This window comes from Kogia breviceps, chromosome 4, assembly GCF_026419965.1.
Source record: "Kogia breviceps isolate mKogBre1 chromosome 4, mKogBre1 haplotype 1, whole genome shotgun sequence".
Lineage (NCBI taxonomy): Eukaryota > Metazoa > Chordata > Mammalia > Artiodactyla > Physeteridae > Kogia > Kogia breviceps.
The window spans coordinates 31,772,774-31,790,824 of NC_081313.1; the positions used below are offsets into that span (position 1 = coordinate 31,772,774).

Below are 18,051 nucleotides of genomic sequence, written 5' to 3' on the forward strand. Positions count from 1 at the left end.
CCCTCTTGAATCGCCCTCCCACCCTTCCTTTCCCACCCCTCTAGGTGGTCACAAAGCACCGAGCTGAACTCCCTGTGCTGTGCGGCTGCTTCCCACTAGCTATCTATTTTACATTTGGTAGTGTGTATATGTCCATGCCACCCTCTCACTTTGTCCCAGCTTGCCCTTCCCCCTCCCTGTGTCCTCAAGTCCATTCTCTATGTCTGGGTCTTTATTCCTGTCCTGCCCCTAGGTTCTTCAGAACCTTTTTTTTTTTTTAACATTCCATATATATGTTATGACTTAGTCTTGGTCGGTTGTATGTTTCTAGTAATTTATCCATTTCTTCTAGGTTATCCAGTTTGTTGACATATAATGAATTGTTCACAGTACTATCATAATCTTTTTTTTTAACATTTTTTAACATCTTTATTGGCGTATAATTGCTTTACAATGGTGTGTTAGTTTCTGCTTTATAACAAAGTGAATCAGTTATACATATATCCCCATATCTCTTCCCTCTTGCATCTCCCTCCCTCCCACCCTCCCTATCCCACCCCTCTAGGTGGTCACAAAGCACCAAGCTGATCTCCCTGTGCTATGCGGCCACTTCCCACTAGCTATCTATTTTACATTTGGTAGTGTGTATATGTCCATGCCACCCTCTCACTTTGTCCCAGCTTACCCTAACCCCTTCCCGTATCCTCAAGTCCATTCTCTAGTAGGTCTCCATCTTTATTCCGTCTTGCCTGTAAGTTCTTCATGACCATATCTGTTCATTTTTTAGATTCCACATATATGTGTTAACATATGGTATTGGTTTTTCTCTTTCTGACTTACTTCACTCTATGACAGACTCTAGGTCCATCCACCTCACTACAAATAACTCAATTTCGTTTCTTTTTATGGCTGAGTAATATTCCATTGTATATATGTGCCACATCTTCTTTATCCATTCACCTGTTGATGGACACTTAGTTTGCTTCCATGTCCTGGTTATTGTAAACAGAGCTGCAATGAACATTGTGGTACATGACTCTTTGAATTATGGTTTTCTCTGGGTATATGCCCAGTAGTGGGATTGCTGGGTCATATGGTAGTTCTATTTGTAGTTTTTTAAGGAACCTCCTCCATACTGTTCTCCATAGTGGCTGTATCAATTTACATTCCCACCAACAGTGCAAGAAGATTCCCTTTTCTCCACACCCTCTCCAGCATTTATTGTTTGTAGATTTTTTGATGATGGCCATTCTGACCGGTGTGAGATGATATCTCATTGTAGTTTTGATTTGCATTTCTCTAATCATTAGTGATGCTGAGCATCCTTTCATGTGTTTGTTGGCAATCTGCATATCTTCTTTGGAGAAATGTCTATTTAGGTCTTCTGCCCATTTTTGGATTGGGTTGTTTGTTTTTTTGATATTGAGCTGAAACCCTTTAACTCTTAACTCTGGGAAAGAGATAGGCAGAAATAGCAAAAAGAACGCTGAATTGGTAAATTTAAACAATGGGAATCTCATCCTGCCTCAACTACTGACTGAATTAACCTTCAATCATTAGGTAGCAATTTCTTCAATTCTATCTTATAACAATGCCTGCCCTACCACATTGGTTTGTATTAAGAATAAATTACTGTTGATGCTTAGAAATCATTAAAGACCTTTCAAAATGTTAAGAATTAGAATCCTAACAAGTCACTTAAAATGCTAAATTATTAGACATCACATATTTCACTGGAGTTCAGTCACTCCCCACCACGTGTTTTTATGACTATCAGTCACAATACCTGGCTTAATGTCACTAAATAGGACCAGAGTTCATGTAGAAGTTTTTCTGTTTGTTTGTTTTTTTGTGGTACGTGGGCCTCTCACTGTTGTGGCCTCTCCCGTTGTGGAGCGCAGGCTCCGGACGCACAGGCTCAGCGGCCATGGCTCACAGGCCTAGCCGCTCCGTGGCATGTGGGATCTTCCCGTACCGGGGCACGAACCCGTGTCCCCTGCATCGGCAGGCGGAGTCTCAACCACTGCGCCACCAGGGAAGCCCCATGTAGAAGTTTTAAGAGAGGGCTACCCTCTCCTTTTATGACTGAAAGCTATAAAGATTATGTATCTTAGTCATATGGGAAGTGTTTGAGAATGAAGCTAACCTAAAAGAAAAGAGCTGAGAAATGGAGAGACAGAATGCAATTAACATTTTTTCAACCCTTAGGTCATTCTGCCTGAAATTAAGACCTGACGTGGTCTTCCTCATCAAGAGAGTAAATAACTTCCTTTTATTGATACTTTAGCTCAATTGAATTAGGTTTGTTACATTTGTTACTTATAAACCAACTTAAGCATTTAATATCATCAGAAGTCTGCAATTATTTTATGAGCATAACTATTAAATTTTTTTAATATAAACAAAGCAAATACTGTTAAATAATATCTTATTTTTAAATGGGGTATGGGTTTCCCTGGAAGTCCAGTGGTTGAGACTCCACGCTTCCACTGCAGGCGGCACTGGTTCGATACCTGGTTGGGGAACTAAGATCCTGCATTCTGCATAGCATGGCCAAAAAATAATATGAATGAATGAGGTAAAGGTTTTGATAACATGTCACTGGTATATTTTGCCTATTAAAATCCATGTGCAACATCAATCTATTTGTTATCATTAATCCATAGAACTTTCTTACAAATACTAAAATAATCAAAGGGGGCTATCAATATTATATTCTGACAAAGTTAAAATAGAAGTCTAAACCGTCTCTAGGTAATAAAAATGTCTGAGCTGTTTATTAAAATTATTAACTTTAAAAAATATATAATGATCAGTTAAAACTGGGCAGTTAAATGCTATTCCCATTTTACTTATATGGCTCTGAAAGTTAACTAAACAGTTCTCCTCAATGAGCAACAGAAAGAATAATCCAAACTTCAAAAAAATCTTATCACAAATTAGAATTCCACAGCATAGTCTTTTCAGAAGGCAATTTATAAGTAGGTTTTAAAATACAAAGTACAAATGCTCTTGGCTAAATAATTACACTTTTAAAATTCTATTCTACACAAGACAGTACACAAGAGTGTTACTAATGCATTAATTTAAAATGCAAAAAGGAGGAAAAACTTCTATTTTCTAATGATGGAATGATTAAATAAATTACGGTATATGTATTATGCATATGTATGTATACTTGGATGCACATACATATGGATGGATATGCACACACACATACATCTATCAACACACATATGCAGCTACTAAAAAGTAGATCTACATTTATAGAAAAGGAAAGGACTCTATGATATACTGGAAAGTGGAAAAATCACAAACTACAAATCAATAAATCTCAAGATCTTATTGAAAAAAACCTTTATGTATACATATAATAAATGGTAAATAAACTGAACATTAGATACTTTGTTTTGTTTAGCTCATTTAATTCTCACAACTCACTGAAATACACACACACAAACACACACATATTTATAATTATACCAGAGAAGAATAAATACTTTCTAGTGGTTACCTGTAAGGAACAGTATTTTTGTCAGGATAAGGAGTTGGATGGGAAGGAGATGTGAGAGAGGAACTTCACTTTTTACCATATATTGCTTAGTACCATTTAAATTTTTATATTTAACTTATATAATTTTGAAGTTTTTAAAAACAGAACAAAATAAGTATTCCTCTGGAGCTTTTAATATATGAGATTAAATATAGGAAAAAAAGAACTTTAAAATGTAAAAGAGCTAAAATATTTTCATCTTTAAAAACAGGTCTTTAGATTATGAGCATGTTGTCAGTTTTAAAAATAGAATACTAAGATTATATTCATCAGCAGCCTGTTATACACATTACTTTATCTAGTGAAATGATGTCAGAAGGCAAGCATGGGTGTGTGACATTCACATGTTCTAGGATCACAACACTGGCACTCTCTCTTCATACCTTAAAAGGAGGTTTAATTCTGTAGATAAAGGCCACCTTCTACAATATTTTAGCCCCACTGATCTACTAAATTAACTTAATCCTAGTTTGTTTTGTTACTTAATAACAAAACAAATGCTAGTACAACAAAAACTCTTATTTAAACTGCAAAATCATCCCAATATAATACAATACCTTTAATTAAACACTTGATATGTGCCAGGATTTGGGGAAGAGAGGGATATAAGAGTAAAAAATTAAATACATATTTCTTATATTTAATAAACTTAGTTTAATAAGATAGTCACACACAATAAATAATAATGATAACAAAAGAGCAGATAAAATTTAGTAGACACATATATAACCTATTATAGGAACACAGTGAAGGGTGATCAACTAACTCCTGTCTAACCGGTCTCCTGGCATCATAATCCTGTTTCTTATTTTCTTATTCTATAGAGCTATTCTTAGAGATTTCTAAGAATTTATAAATTTTACTCTGTAAGTTAATGAACTTACAGATTTTAAAAGAATACCAGCTCTGTAAATATTTATTAACGTAGCTCGCTAACAAAATGGAATTCAAAGACACATTATATTATGATTAAATTCAATAAGCATTTATTTTGTGCTAGGTATTTGGAGAAATTTTATAATAAAGCCTACAGACCTTTATTTATCACCTAGGAGATAACTCTGTCCCCTAGGAAACATTCGGCAATGCTTTGAGACATTTTTGCTTGTGACAACTGGTGGAGGTGTGCTACTGGTATCTAGTGGGTAGAGGCCAGGGATGCAGCTAAACACACTACAATGAACAAGACAGCTTCCCAAAACAAATAATTATCTGGCCCAATATGCCAATGTTGCTCATGTTGAAAAACACTGTTACAGTAACAGCTTACCAACCTGCAACTCAAGCTATTAAGCAGACTCACCTTTTTAGCATCAACAAAAATTCCAGAAAACTGGCAAAAAATGCAAAAGAAAACAAAAAACAAACCCTAGGTTGTAAGGCATTACCTGTTATGGAATATATATTATGTACCAGGCACTGTACTGACACCTTGCTTCTAATTGCAGCAAAATTATCTCTGAGTAACGAAATCTGCCCAAGACTGCCTTGTTAGGGTCAGAGCTGGGCTGTAAGACCCCATTTACTTGATCTGAAGTTCATGCTTTCCTCACTGTATCACCAGGCAGCCAAGTGAGTTTTTATCAAGTCTCATGTTCATGGATTTTACTAATTGAACAGCCCCTCACACCCTGACTCAAGGTATAGTCCCTCATATTGTAGAAAAATTCCAGTAAGTATGTTTAAATAATTTAAAACAGCAATATAAGAGGGCTGCTACAAGCCCTTTTCAGAGAGAAATATGAAAACTGTAAACAAAAGATATGGCAAAACAAAAAACAAACAAGAATATGAAAAGCTCGAAAGCCTAGGGCCTTCATTACAGAGATGCATCATTCTATACAGTGGTATGACAGCAGAAGAGAAGGAGAAGAAACGGAAGGAAGGAGGAATATGGGAAGCGGATAGGGAAGAGTGAAGAGAGGAGATGAAGCAGGGAAGGAGGTAAAAGGGGAGGAGGAGAGTAGAGGGAAGGAGAAATGGGAGAAGAGACTGGGAGAACACAGATCAAGGAGAGACCAAGTGGAGGGAACAACTTAGTGAAATACTATGGGAAAAATTCAAAAAAACAAAGAAATGGAGGAGGGAAAAAGGGAGAGAGGGCAGCTGAGCTTAACCCTAGAGAAACTGGGATCTAGATAGAAATAAATAGAGACTAGACAAGGGAAAAAGAAAGGTGTCCAACAAATTCTTAGAAATAGATGTTTAAACCACTCCTATTCCAAAAAGTTCTGTATGTACGCTGTCCATATGGTTAGTAGGTACTAGCCACACACAGGTGGCTGTGAGCATGGAAATATGGCTAGCCTGAATTGAGATGTGCTATAAGCATAACATACACACTTGATTTCAAAGATTTAGTGTGATTAAATATCTCATTAATATTTTATACTAATTACATAAAATGATAATAATGTGGATATACTGGACTAAAGAAAATATATATTAAAAATAACTTCACATTTTCTTTTACTTTTTTTAGTGTGGCTACTAGAAATTTAAAATTACATATGTGGCTCACATATATTTCTACTGCATAGCGCTGCTGTAGATTTTTAAGATTGCTTTAGTACCCATTCTGGTGCCAAGGAGGAATAACAGAAATCATTGCCGTTCTTACATTCATTCCCAACTTTCAGAATCCCAGTTGTCAAGAAATGCGGAACTACATATCTAGATGTCAACCTGATTGTGACAGGAACCATGAGTTCAAACAGGACAAAAACCTCTACTAATTGTTTTTCACAGTTAAATCTAGGCAAGTGGTAAGACGTATTATTATTAGGGTTGGGTGAAGAATGATGACATAAAACTGGGAAATTTAATAGAGGGAGTGAAACCAGATGCCATTTGCAACTGTGGAACAACTCTAGGTCTTAAAAACTTGGTATTATCTGACTAGCACACTGAAGAAATGTATTTGAAGACTTTCATTACATTGATAAAAATGAAAATATACACAGGGATATTTTTTTAACATCTTTATTGGCGTATAATTGCTTTACAATGGTGTGTTAGTTTCTGCTTTATAACAAAGTGAATCAGCTATATGTATACATATATCCCCATATCCCCTCCCTCTTGCGTCTCCCTCCCTCCCACCCTCCCTATTCCACACCTCTAGGTGGTCACAAAGCACCAAGCTGATCTCCCTGTGCTATGCGGCTGCTTCCCACTATCTATTTTAAGTTGGTAGTGTATATATGTCCATGGCACTCGCTCAATTCGTCCCAGCTTACCCTTCCCCCTCCCTGTACGCTCAAGTCCATTCTCTAGTAGGTCTGTGTCACAGGGATATTTTTGAAAACCCCTTCACAAGCACTCATTCAGTGTTTTTGAAAACTGTTTTTAAAAAAATCACTTTGCCATCCCTCATACAAAATAATTTTCTCATCTGTTATATAAAAATAAAATGCCAGAATATTTCAAAGTTTCACTAAAAAAAATAAATGCATATGTATGTTTCCCTAACTATGAAAAGAAAAAAAACTAATCTATTTTGTAAATATTTATCACACAACACCATATTGAAAAAAACAACTTGGTTACATAGTGACTATATTCTCGTCCTCTTCTATTTCTATGAAATAAAATCAAATCCAAGCCACAGTCCAACTACCAGGTAGCAAAGAATTGAACATTTAGGAAGGATTAAAACAGTGCCGCTCAAACTTTAATGTACACCCAAATTCACCTGAGATATTCATTAAAATGTAGATTCTCGTTCGGTAGGTCTGGGGTGGGGTCAAAAACTGTACATATCAAACAAGCTCCAAGGTGACACCAATGCTGCTGGTCTATGGATCACACTTTGAGTAGTAAGGGGTTAGAACAAACAATTATTCCTACATTTAAAATGTACAGGGCTTCCCTGGTGGCGCAGTGGTTGAGAGTCCGCCTGCTGATGCAGGGGACACCGGTTCGTGCCCCGGTCTGGGAAGATCCCACATGCCCCCGAGCAGCTGGGCCCGTGAGCCATGGCCGCTGAGCCTACGCGTCCGCAGCCTGCGCTCCGCAACGGGAGAGGCCACAACAGTAAGAGGCCCGCGTACCGGGGGGGGAAAAAAAAAAAAAAATGTACAACAGGGAACTATACTCAGTATTTTGTAATAGCCTATAAGTGAAAAGAATCTGAAAAAGAATACATATATATGTGTATGCATATACATGTAATCTGAACCACTGTGCTGCACACCTGAAACTAACATGACATTATATATCAACTCTACTTCAACAAAAATTTAAAAATAAAAAAATAAAATGTATAACAGTTTATATTTAGTAAACTAAAAAGGGAAAGAAAACTTTCCCAAAGAAGGCATTTTGCTCTCTATTTATGGCATCACCTCAAATAACAGGCATTTTAGTGTTTCCAAGAGTTGGCTGTCCAGCATTACCAGGCTCAAAAGCACACCAATCCATCTATCAAACTTGGGAATCTTGGCTGCTAACAGAGATCAAGTCAATATTTACCTGGGAAAAGGGCCCCTACATTTATCTTGAGCTCTAACTGAGATCCAGATAATGGGAATAGAGCATTAGGGAAAGAGAGAGGAAGTTGTAATATTTCTCTGGAAATTATTACACCTATGAAAAGCAACACACACGTACTTATGTACATATTTATCCTATCGTATCACATAAAAATGAATATTAAAAGGCAAAAGAAATACATCCTTCTGTGAATAATAGTGGAGACTGAATTATGGACTTCTCAGTGCTTTTTTTTCTTTATTCACTTCTGAACCTACCAATTTTTTTACAACAAGCATATAATGCTTCCATTATTCAAATATACTTTTAAATTTAAAAACGTATGACAAAAATCCATGAGAAGCAGCAGAGGAAAGCACTAATACTGAAGGAATAGTCAAGAATTTCTTGTTAATGGTGGTTAAGAAGCATCTGATTAAGTACAATAAGGAAAAAAGAATTTACGATGGTAATATAAAGAATGAAGTTACTTACCTTAGTAAAGTTATTCAGATGGCCTAGCTTTCTCATATTTGATACTCCTTGCAATTTGGCCACATTTTGGAGAATCTCCCTTAAGTTATCAGAAGGTTCTAGAACAGACAAAAGAAATTTAACATAGTTTTAAAAGAGTATTTTCTTAACCAAACACACAAACCGTGTAGTATTAAAAAGTCACAACTTTGGCTCTTGGTTTCTTTAAAGTGTTACACTCTCTCTCAAATCTATCTACTTAGGAGACTTCTAAGTATGTGGATGACTCACTGAATGACCTTCACATCTCTACTCCACTTATACCTATGGTGCAACTCTGTGTATCATCACCTGGAATTATTCAACCACTCATTCTTAAATTTCAACCCCAACCCCAAGCACAACTTTCACTTCTGGCCACAATGTACTGACACAATAGTAACAGGCACCAAAAATACTGTCCTATTTGAATCAACCAAAAAACTGAACAGAATATATAAAATGATAGTTCAAGACACTGGACATCAAGAAGTAAAGAAAAATAATCCCTGAGAAATGAGAAATAAACAAGCATGCTCTACAACTGCCCCAGCTTACTGTCTTTAGAGAGTTTCCAGGCCTTGGTGCTGAGAGGAGAAACCCAGACAAACTGTCTGAGTTGAAAAGACAGAGCTCAGAGTTCAAGGAGACCAAAAAGTGTTAGAGAAGAGAGCACTGCACAGAGAGACAACACTGGACATCTGAAAAGGGATCCCTTATGTAGTCAATATAGCAACGATTGGTGCACGTTTGTGAGGAAATTACCACTCGAAAGCATTAAAGGGATGAGTACCTTGTGTTCACACAGGACAGGGAACAGTGCTTGTTCCTAGTGGCCATATTGAAAACCTTAATAGTGCATGGGGCATTGGTTAGAGCATTCAGAAAAGTCTTGGCTTAGTGGTGGGGAACAATCAGATATAGACTAAACATTTCTTTGATCCCACCTAACAAATCTCCAAAGCAAGATTTGAAAGAATTAAACTGTTTCCAAGTGACTAAAATGTGTCTCAGACCAAAGCTCTAGAAGAATCATAAGAACAGAAAAACTAGGGAACACCTAATGAAGCAAAATTTCAATGATTAGCATCCAAATATCATCAGACATACAAAGAAGCAAAGTCATACTATGACTCATAGTAAGCAGAAAAATTAATCAACTGAAAATGACCCAAAACTGAACTGTTAGAATCAGCAGAAAAGGACATTAAAACAGTTTTTATAACTGTAGTCTATATGTTCAAAAACTTAGGGAGAGGCATGAAAAGTGTAAAAAGCACTCAAATTGAATTTCTGGAGATGAAAACTACAACGTCTCAGATGTAAATATACTGGATGGGAATAAAAGCATAATGGCTTTTATAGAAATTAAGAATTATGAATTTGAAGACAAAGCAATAAAAATTATCCAAAATGTAATACAAAGGAAACAAAAAATAAATGAAAAGACTATCAGTGAACTATGGAGCTTCAAGCAGCCTAACACAATTACAATATGTGTAACTGGAGTCCTCAAAGGAAAAAATTAGGTGACAGAAGAATTGAAGAAATAATAGATGAAAACTTTCCAAATTTGATCAAAATAAGCCAATAAATCCAATAAGCTCAATCAACCCCAAGCACAAGAAACAAGACCAAAACTCGACCAAGGCACATCATAATCAAATTGCTCAAAACCACTGGTAGAGAAAAGTCTTAAAAGCGACCAGATAAAAAAAAGACAAGTTACTTACAGAGGAATAAGAAGAATGACAAATTTCTCGTGAAAAACAGGCAAATGAGAAGACAGTGGAGTAACATCTTTAAAATACTGAAAGAGGGACTTCCCTGGTGGTCTAGTGGTCAAGAATCCACCTTCCAGTGCAGGGGACATGGGTTCGATCCCTGGTCCCTGGGGAACTAAGATGCCACAGGGCAACTAAGCCTGCATGCTCTAGATCCCACGCACCACAACTAGAGAGCCCTGTGCACCGCAACTAGATAGTAGACCATGCGCCGCAACAAAGAGCCCGCACACCACAACTAGAGAGCCCATGGACTCTAGAGCCCACACGCCGCAACTACAGGGAAGCCTGCGTGCTATGAAGATCCCATGTGCCGCAACTAAGACTCAATGCAGCAGGTAAAAATAATTTTTTTTTAAAGGCTCATCTATATAACAGGGCACTATGCAGTGATTAATGACCTTGTGTGAGATTATTTCAAAAAAAAAAATAGTGAAAGAAAAAAAAAGCTTTTAAAATGTAAAAACCATTCTTAGCTCACTTCTTTTATTCCCTGGACCGGGGCACGAACCTGCGTGCCCTGCATCGGCAGGCGGACTCTCAACTACTGCGCCACCAGGGAAGCCCTTAGCTCACTTGTTTTACAAAAACGGGCCAAAGCCAGAAATTGCCCTGCGGTTGGTAGTCTGCCAACCCCTGGAATAGAGTGTCAATATTCCTCAAGCTATTTTTCTATTAATATATTCAGCATCCTATTTGCTTTAAACAAAAGCACAATCTAAGGAAGAAAAAAAACCTGTCACATTACTGATATTTTAGTTTAAGAGCCATTATGCCTTCCTTTGAGATATTTATTTTAGATGTTAACACAGAACTAAGGGGCTATTTGTTTTGAATCATTCTTTTCCTCAGCAAATGAAACTGGTCACATCGTTCTATAAATTTAGCTTGCATCTGCCTACATCCCGCCATTCTGTTATACTCAGTGTAAGCCATGACAACCACAAATTGGTTAGTGTCAAACCACTAAGCATATTACATAACCCAGTTATTTCCAATCACTTTGAAATTACTACATACTCAGATCATTCATTTGATTTGAGCATTTCCTACAAATTTTGGATTTTTTTTTTAAACTCCAATGAAATTCAATCTACTTTTAAATGGTTTAGGGTATGTCTTTAAAATTAGTGACTCTTTTAGGCTGCCTTAAATATGGAATGAAAATAGCTCACCACTGGGTGGGATCAGAGCTCATTAAAACTGCAAGGGACCATGAATAGATCACTGCTAGTATTCAGTAATATCTTTTTGTTATAAATGGTATCTGTTTGGAGACATTAAGGATGAAAAATTATGAGTAAGCCAATGATTTTTAAATGATTTAACTATACTTGCGAACTTAATACAATTTTTATAACAACTCTTACAGTAATTCAGAACCTACAGTAGATTGCAAAACCAGAGTTAAGGATCTTTAAAGAAAGTGTGAAATCCACCTAATGGAAATATATAACCTAACCATTTTACATCAATTTATAATTAAATTGTCAGGCATAAAACAGTTTCGCTAACGTGAGGACACAGTTACTACTATGCAATGTGATAGGACTAACAGTTAAGATGATTAGGCTGAAGATATATTCTTCACAAAGGCTTGCATATTTCTAATTATTGCCTATTTTCCAAGTACAAACTGATTGCAGACATTTTTGAAAAGCCACAATTTTGTGACAAAAATAAAATCTCGAGTCTGAGTTCATTCGTTCAAGAAACATTAATTGAACACCTATATGGTCAGGTACTGTTTTAGGTACTGGGAAAATACATCAATGAGCAAGACAGATCATTCCTTACTGGACCTTACATACAAATGGAAGAAAACTGATAAACAACAACAACAAAAACCCCTATGCACACAATATGAAAATTGACAGGTGGTGAGAAGCCAATATTGGGTCAAATGTTTGCCTGATGAATAATGACATAAAATGAACCTAACATACAATGCAGGTGGTGTTGTCAATCCAAATCAAAATGAATCAGCCTTTCTTCTTCTTTGCCCTCTTTACCTCTTTCACTTTTATATAATTAATTACCAGGAACCCCCAACTAGAATTGTAATATGGAAGAATTTCAAAGTTTCTTCGTAATATATTTCCTGAAAGACAGAACATGTTTCCTCCCAGAAACTATGTTACTTCTCAGACCAATTCAAAAATAGTATTCATGGCCATTTTAGACATGAAATACTATGTAATGCTCATGTGCTACAATGTTCCTATGAGGAACTCTAACTAGAAATATTAGGGTAAAGTTCCCCTGGTAATGAAATAAGAAGTCCCTGGTTTCTTCCTTACATGCTAGATTGGGAGTATACAAACTTTTTAATTAAAAAAGGCCCAGACAGTAAGTATTTTAGGCCATAAAGTCTCTTCTTCTGTTGTAACCTCAACTCTGTTGTAACCAAGAAAGCAATAGTAGAAAATACATAAGTAAATGAATGTGGCTACGTTTCAGTAAAACAGACCTGGCCTCATGAGCTGTAGACTGCCAACTCCTATGCTAGACAGTCAGAACTTAAACTATATGAGCAAGCTAAGATCAGTGTGCTTTCTATTGACTGCGGGGGGGGGGGGGGGTTGTGGGTGACGGGGATGGGGGAGAGACTTTAAGGAGAGAGACTTTAAGGAGAGGTTTACCTCTCTTTATTTCTTTCTATTCTCACTTAATGTTTCCAGTTCAGCCTCTCCAAAACTGTGCTATGTGAGAAGTACTGATGTAAAGCACAAATGAGATAATCCACTAGGATTTCTCTGAAACCCAGTAGTTTACCCCAGAGCTGCATTAAGAGAAAAAGACAGGGGGGCAGGGGAAATGTGGCTAGGAAAAAGAGAAAAAAAAATTGTGGCTAGCTGGCAATGATGGCCAACCATTCAAATGCAAGGAAGCAAAACACAAAAGAACTGCTAAAATTACAGTTGCTCTTTTCCTCTTATTGTGTAAGTCCTATGAGTGTTCCCAGTGACTCTTTCTGGAGGTAATGGAATAACTATAGTCAATATCCAGCAATTTAATATTATATAAGCACATACATGTATACATAGATACAAATATACATACAGAAAACCACCAAGAGAAAACTACAGTAAAGAAACCTTTCATCTATACCTCTATATATCTACAGACATAATACACACATAAACATATTCTTTCCCCCTTTAGCTTAATTCTCCATGTATGTGCACATATGCACACGCACACACGTATATGTTTATATATGTGAGTAAACATGCATTTATTTTAAAATGTTTTCAATATATACTGCTTTGTAACACGCTGCAATAAATCATATTAATAGCTTTATCTGTCAAAAAATATACAACATAAAATTGATTTTTAAATAAAGTTAGTTTCAACTACAGATAGTAAATTAATGACCAAAAACTACTGGCATACATCTATTTTGGAATAACAGAAAGAACAACTCTGAAATAAAAAAAGAACTGGATTCAAATCTAGATTAATCACCTACAAACCATGTAGCCTTAGACTAAGTCACTAAACCTGACAGGCATCCATTTTCTCATACCTATACTGAATATACTAATTACCTAACCTTGAAGGCATTGTTGCAAAGTGTGAGGTGCAACTTACTTTTAGCACAGTGCCTAGCCCAGAACAGATATTCAATAAATAGTAGCAACTATAATTAAAATTAGTTATTTGCTTAGCAAAAACAATTTTTATCGATCAATCATGTGAAAGTTATGTGGCTAGCCCAGGCAAATGGTTAATTCACATATTAGTGTGTCTACATTAATGAATTTTTGTTACATGTTTTAGTGCATTACTTTTATTTTTTTAATTTTTTAAAATAAATTTATTTTATTTATTTTTGGCTGCGTTGGGTCTTTGTTGCTGTGCGTGGGCTTTCTCTAGTTGCAGCGCGCGGGGGCTACTCTTCGTTGCGGTGCACAGGCTTCTCATTGCGGTGGCTTCTCTTGTTGTGGAGCACAGGCTCTAGGCACACGGGCTTCAGTAGTTGTGGCTTGTGGGCTCTAGAGCGCAGGCTCAGTAGTTGTGGCGCACGGGGTTAGTTGCTCCGCGGCATGTGGGATCTTCCCAGACCAGGGATCGAACCCGTGTCCCCTGCATTGGCAGGCGGATTCTTAACCACTGTGCCACCAGGGAAGTCCCGTGCATTACTTTTATGATCCAGGATTTGTTCATTTTTGAAGTAAAACTTTTATTGTCTTATTTGCCTTCTTGAAAATGTCAGACAAATTAGGAGTGGGAGCAGAGTTGAGCAATATTTTCTGTGATTTATTTGTGAATATACATGAACAAATGCTAATAAGCAACAAGCTAGAAAAGTTGGGTGCATAAGAATTTAACAAAATTAAACAAGACTACATAAATTGGATATGTATTTAATTATATATTTAATATTATCTATGATTACTGTGAGCAGACATAAAGGATTAAAAGTATATGGCATAACTATAGTTGGTATTACCTCTGTAAAAGCCAGCGGCAAATCTTGTCTCCTCTACCAGCAGTGACACTGGGAGTACACCTTCTCACCATTACCCACAGGTCCAAAGGTTAGGAAGCACCGCTTCAAACTCTCTAACATTTCCTGAAATTCTAACAATTATTAATATCAAAGAGTTATATAATTTAGTAGGGAAAGGATCTATCCCAATGATAGCATCCTGGAAAAAGGGCCTTCCTTTTACCTCTAATGCAGAGGAACTCAAAACTTCCTAAGAGAGCCTATGCCATCTTTGATAGAGCAGTCGAATATTGTCTCATACTGATGCCAAACTCTGTCCCTCTGTAATTTTCATCGATTTGTTCTGGTGTAACAATCTGGAATGCAGAACAAGTATTATCTACCCTCACATACTGAAAATAATAATTTTTCCTCTCAAGCAACTGTAGCAGATAACCTTTTTAATCATTGGTGTATTTTAAATATAAATACTGTAGTAGAGATAGGCAAGGAAAACCTATCAATTACTACTGCAAGTAAATCAGTTTTGTTATAACTTTCTTAAATGTTAGGCTTATTATACTAAAAACTGAACGCTTTCGTAGGGCTACTTTAGAAGAATGATGGACATGAAGCACCTCTTGAGAGTGAATGTTGCGTACAGAGGCAAGACTACACAGACAGCAAGATGGCACTAGGTTTCCTCAGCCTGGCATGCCCTTTGTTTCCCTACCCAATTTGGAGGAAATCCTCACCCTTCAGAAGTCTTACTCAGATGTGTAAAGGTTTTCCTTAACCTACAAGCTCCCTTCTTTATGTTCTCATGATACATTCTTCATACCACTATTGCAGCAGTTATGACAGAACACGTATCTCAACTGCCTAGGTTCTAACTTATACCTATTGTGCCAGTGTAATTATTAATACCACCTCCTTCCATTCCCCAAAGTATCCCAGGTTGTATTATAAATGACATGACCACCATAAGTGTAGACAGTTAAAATTCAACGCCTGTTTGTAAAATTTTCTTACAACTAGATCTTTTCTCTATCTCCTTTTCCCAAAGGCTGGAAGAGAATAGTTTTGTTTGGGTTCCTGTTCCAGTGTCCTACTCTTATCAATACAATTTTGTAAGAAGAGGTTAAGGCAGCTTCTGCTGATCTGCAACATTTTAAGATTGTCTTCCCAGTGACCCAGGGGTTCGGATCTCTTTTTCTCCACTTCAATTTTGGATTTAAAATTACCTCATTTTATACATTCGTCTTTCTATTTTTACAAATATATGGGTTTTTTTTCTATAATCCCAAAGAATTGCTCATTTTGAATGATTTCAAGGGAAAAAGATAAAAACACTAATGGGGGGTGGCAGAAATGTCCTTCTTGAGGCTTCTCATTTGTACCTTTGACTGGATAAATTAAACAAGTGACATCTACCAGTTCACTGATGTGATCGTTTAAAAATTCTAGGAACAAAACCATGTCTTTAATTGCTTTATTACAAGCATGTCATTACATAACTGTAAGATACAGACCAGGACTGACCTAGGCATAAAACATTAAAAATAAAGTCAGCTGGAAATAGTTAATAATTCACTTGAACAGAACTTCTATTAAAAGTTGTATGGATATATAATATCAATAATTAGAATACTGTCTATAATCTTTATTTCAAATCATTATTTTGAATAAATCACAAATTGATATAAATGGCTTAAAATACTTTTATAAGTTTCAAGTGACAGAATATTCCTCCCAATTTTCCTTAAATATTTTCTGTAAAGAATAAAATAACAATGATATTCTATAGTGGGGACAGTACAGTGGGAACATAGGTTTTCCCTCTAGATTGTATTTAGTCATTTTATTACTTATATAACTAAAAGTACAAATGTCTCCTATATAGTTTTGATCTATCCTGGGAGTAGCTTTATATTTAGATTCCTAAGTTTTATTCAACTGTACATTTCAGGGCTCACCAGAAGCCATATACTGTGCCAAATGCTTAGGTGAGGAATATTAATAAATACAAGATACAGTCTCAGCCCTGGAGATCAAAATTAAATGGGAATAGAGGAATATAAAACACTTCATAGTAATACTATGAGAATAAGATAAAAGGAGGGTGTTTGATAGAGACTTCACTTAGACTGTATGACAAGTGAAGACAGGAAAACTGTCTTGTTCACACATGCATCCTTGGCCTGGAAACAATGCCAGGCACATGGTGGGTGCTCAATAAACACTGGGTAAGAAAGACTGAGCAAGAGAGTGAGACAGTTATTTGGGGATGGATTGACATGGGAACTGATTCTTGACCATAAGCAATAAGTCTTCTAGGCATATACGATAGGAAAAAGCAAAATGTACACAACAAGTAAACACGAAAAAAAATATGGTATTTTCTCAAGGAATGGCAAGAAATTCAATATTCCCAGAAAACAAGATGATAGGAAATATAGGAAAGTGGAGCTGCATTCCAATGGCCTTATAAGATATACTAAGAAATTTAGACATCTTTGGGCAATGGATAATTATTAAGGAAGACATTTATGCAAGTGGATGACATGAACAGCTCTGTGTTTTAGAAAGACTGTAGGGGAGAAGAAAGGCAAGTTTAAATGGAGGTTACAAAAACCTTCCATCCAAGAAACTTCATCAATAATGGATTAGAGCTGGAAGGAAAGGTAGAAGGAGGAATCAAGGATGAATCCAGGTTTCTAGATTGGATATACTGATGTATGACACTATTTACTAATAAGTAATCCTAGAGCAAGTATAGATTTAGGGGAATTTTTTTTTTTTTTTTACCATTTGTAGTAAGCATATGCACCAAAAATAACAAAAAACACCTTACATGTTATACCTTAAAATGATGAGACAAAATAATTGACTATTTGGCCTGCATTGGAAACAGACTTACAGACCAGTGGTTTTCAAACCTGTGTTTCTAACAAATACATGAATTATAAGAAATACTGATTCCAGAATCAGTATGCCTGGAAAGTGACCCACATTTGTATCATTTGTAGGAGGCACCCCAGTCATTCTTATGCACACTGAAATTTGAAACATGCTATAAAGACTACCACAATGTCATGTAACTAGATTCTGATATCCCTTTGGATTCATCTGATCTGAACTTTTGAAGAACAGGTAAGATCTACTCTATGAAATATGCTTCTGTATCATTTTCAAATAAGAATATATTACAATGTGAAATAATATCCATGGACACTAAAATAATAACTATTAGTACATTATATGCTACGATATACTGTGCTAATATTTTTCCATGAAAAATCTGTTTTAAT

General features: G+C 36.1%; 1 protein-coding gene across 12 annotated transcripts in view; it reads right to left on the reverse strand.

The window, feature by feature from the left end:
• The window catches only part of RICTOR (RPTOR independent companion of MTOR complex 2), a 122,430-nt gene that overhangs the window by 81,151 nt on the left and 23,228 nt on the right, over positions 1–18,051 (reverse strand). For 11 of the 12 annotated variants that reach the window (XM_059060229.2, XM_059060227.2, XM_067030892.1 and 8 more), the window contains exon 3: positions 8,501–8,598. In XM_059060229.2, the coding sequence (XP_058916212.1) occupies positions 8,501–8,598 (98 nt within the window). Of the gene's footprint in view, positions 1–8,500; positions 8,599–14,761; positions 14,809–18,051 lie in introns of those variants that run through there. The other variant, XM_067030897.1, reaches the window with a different exon arrangement.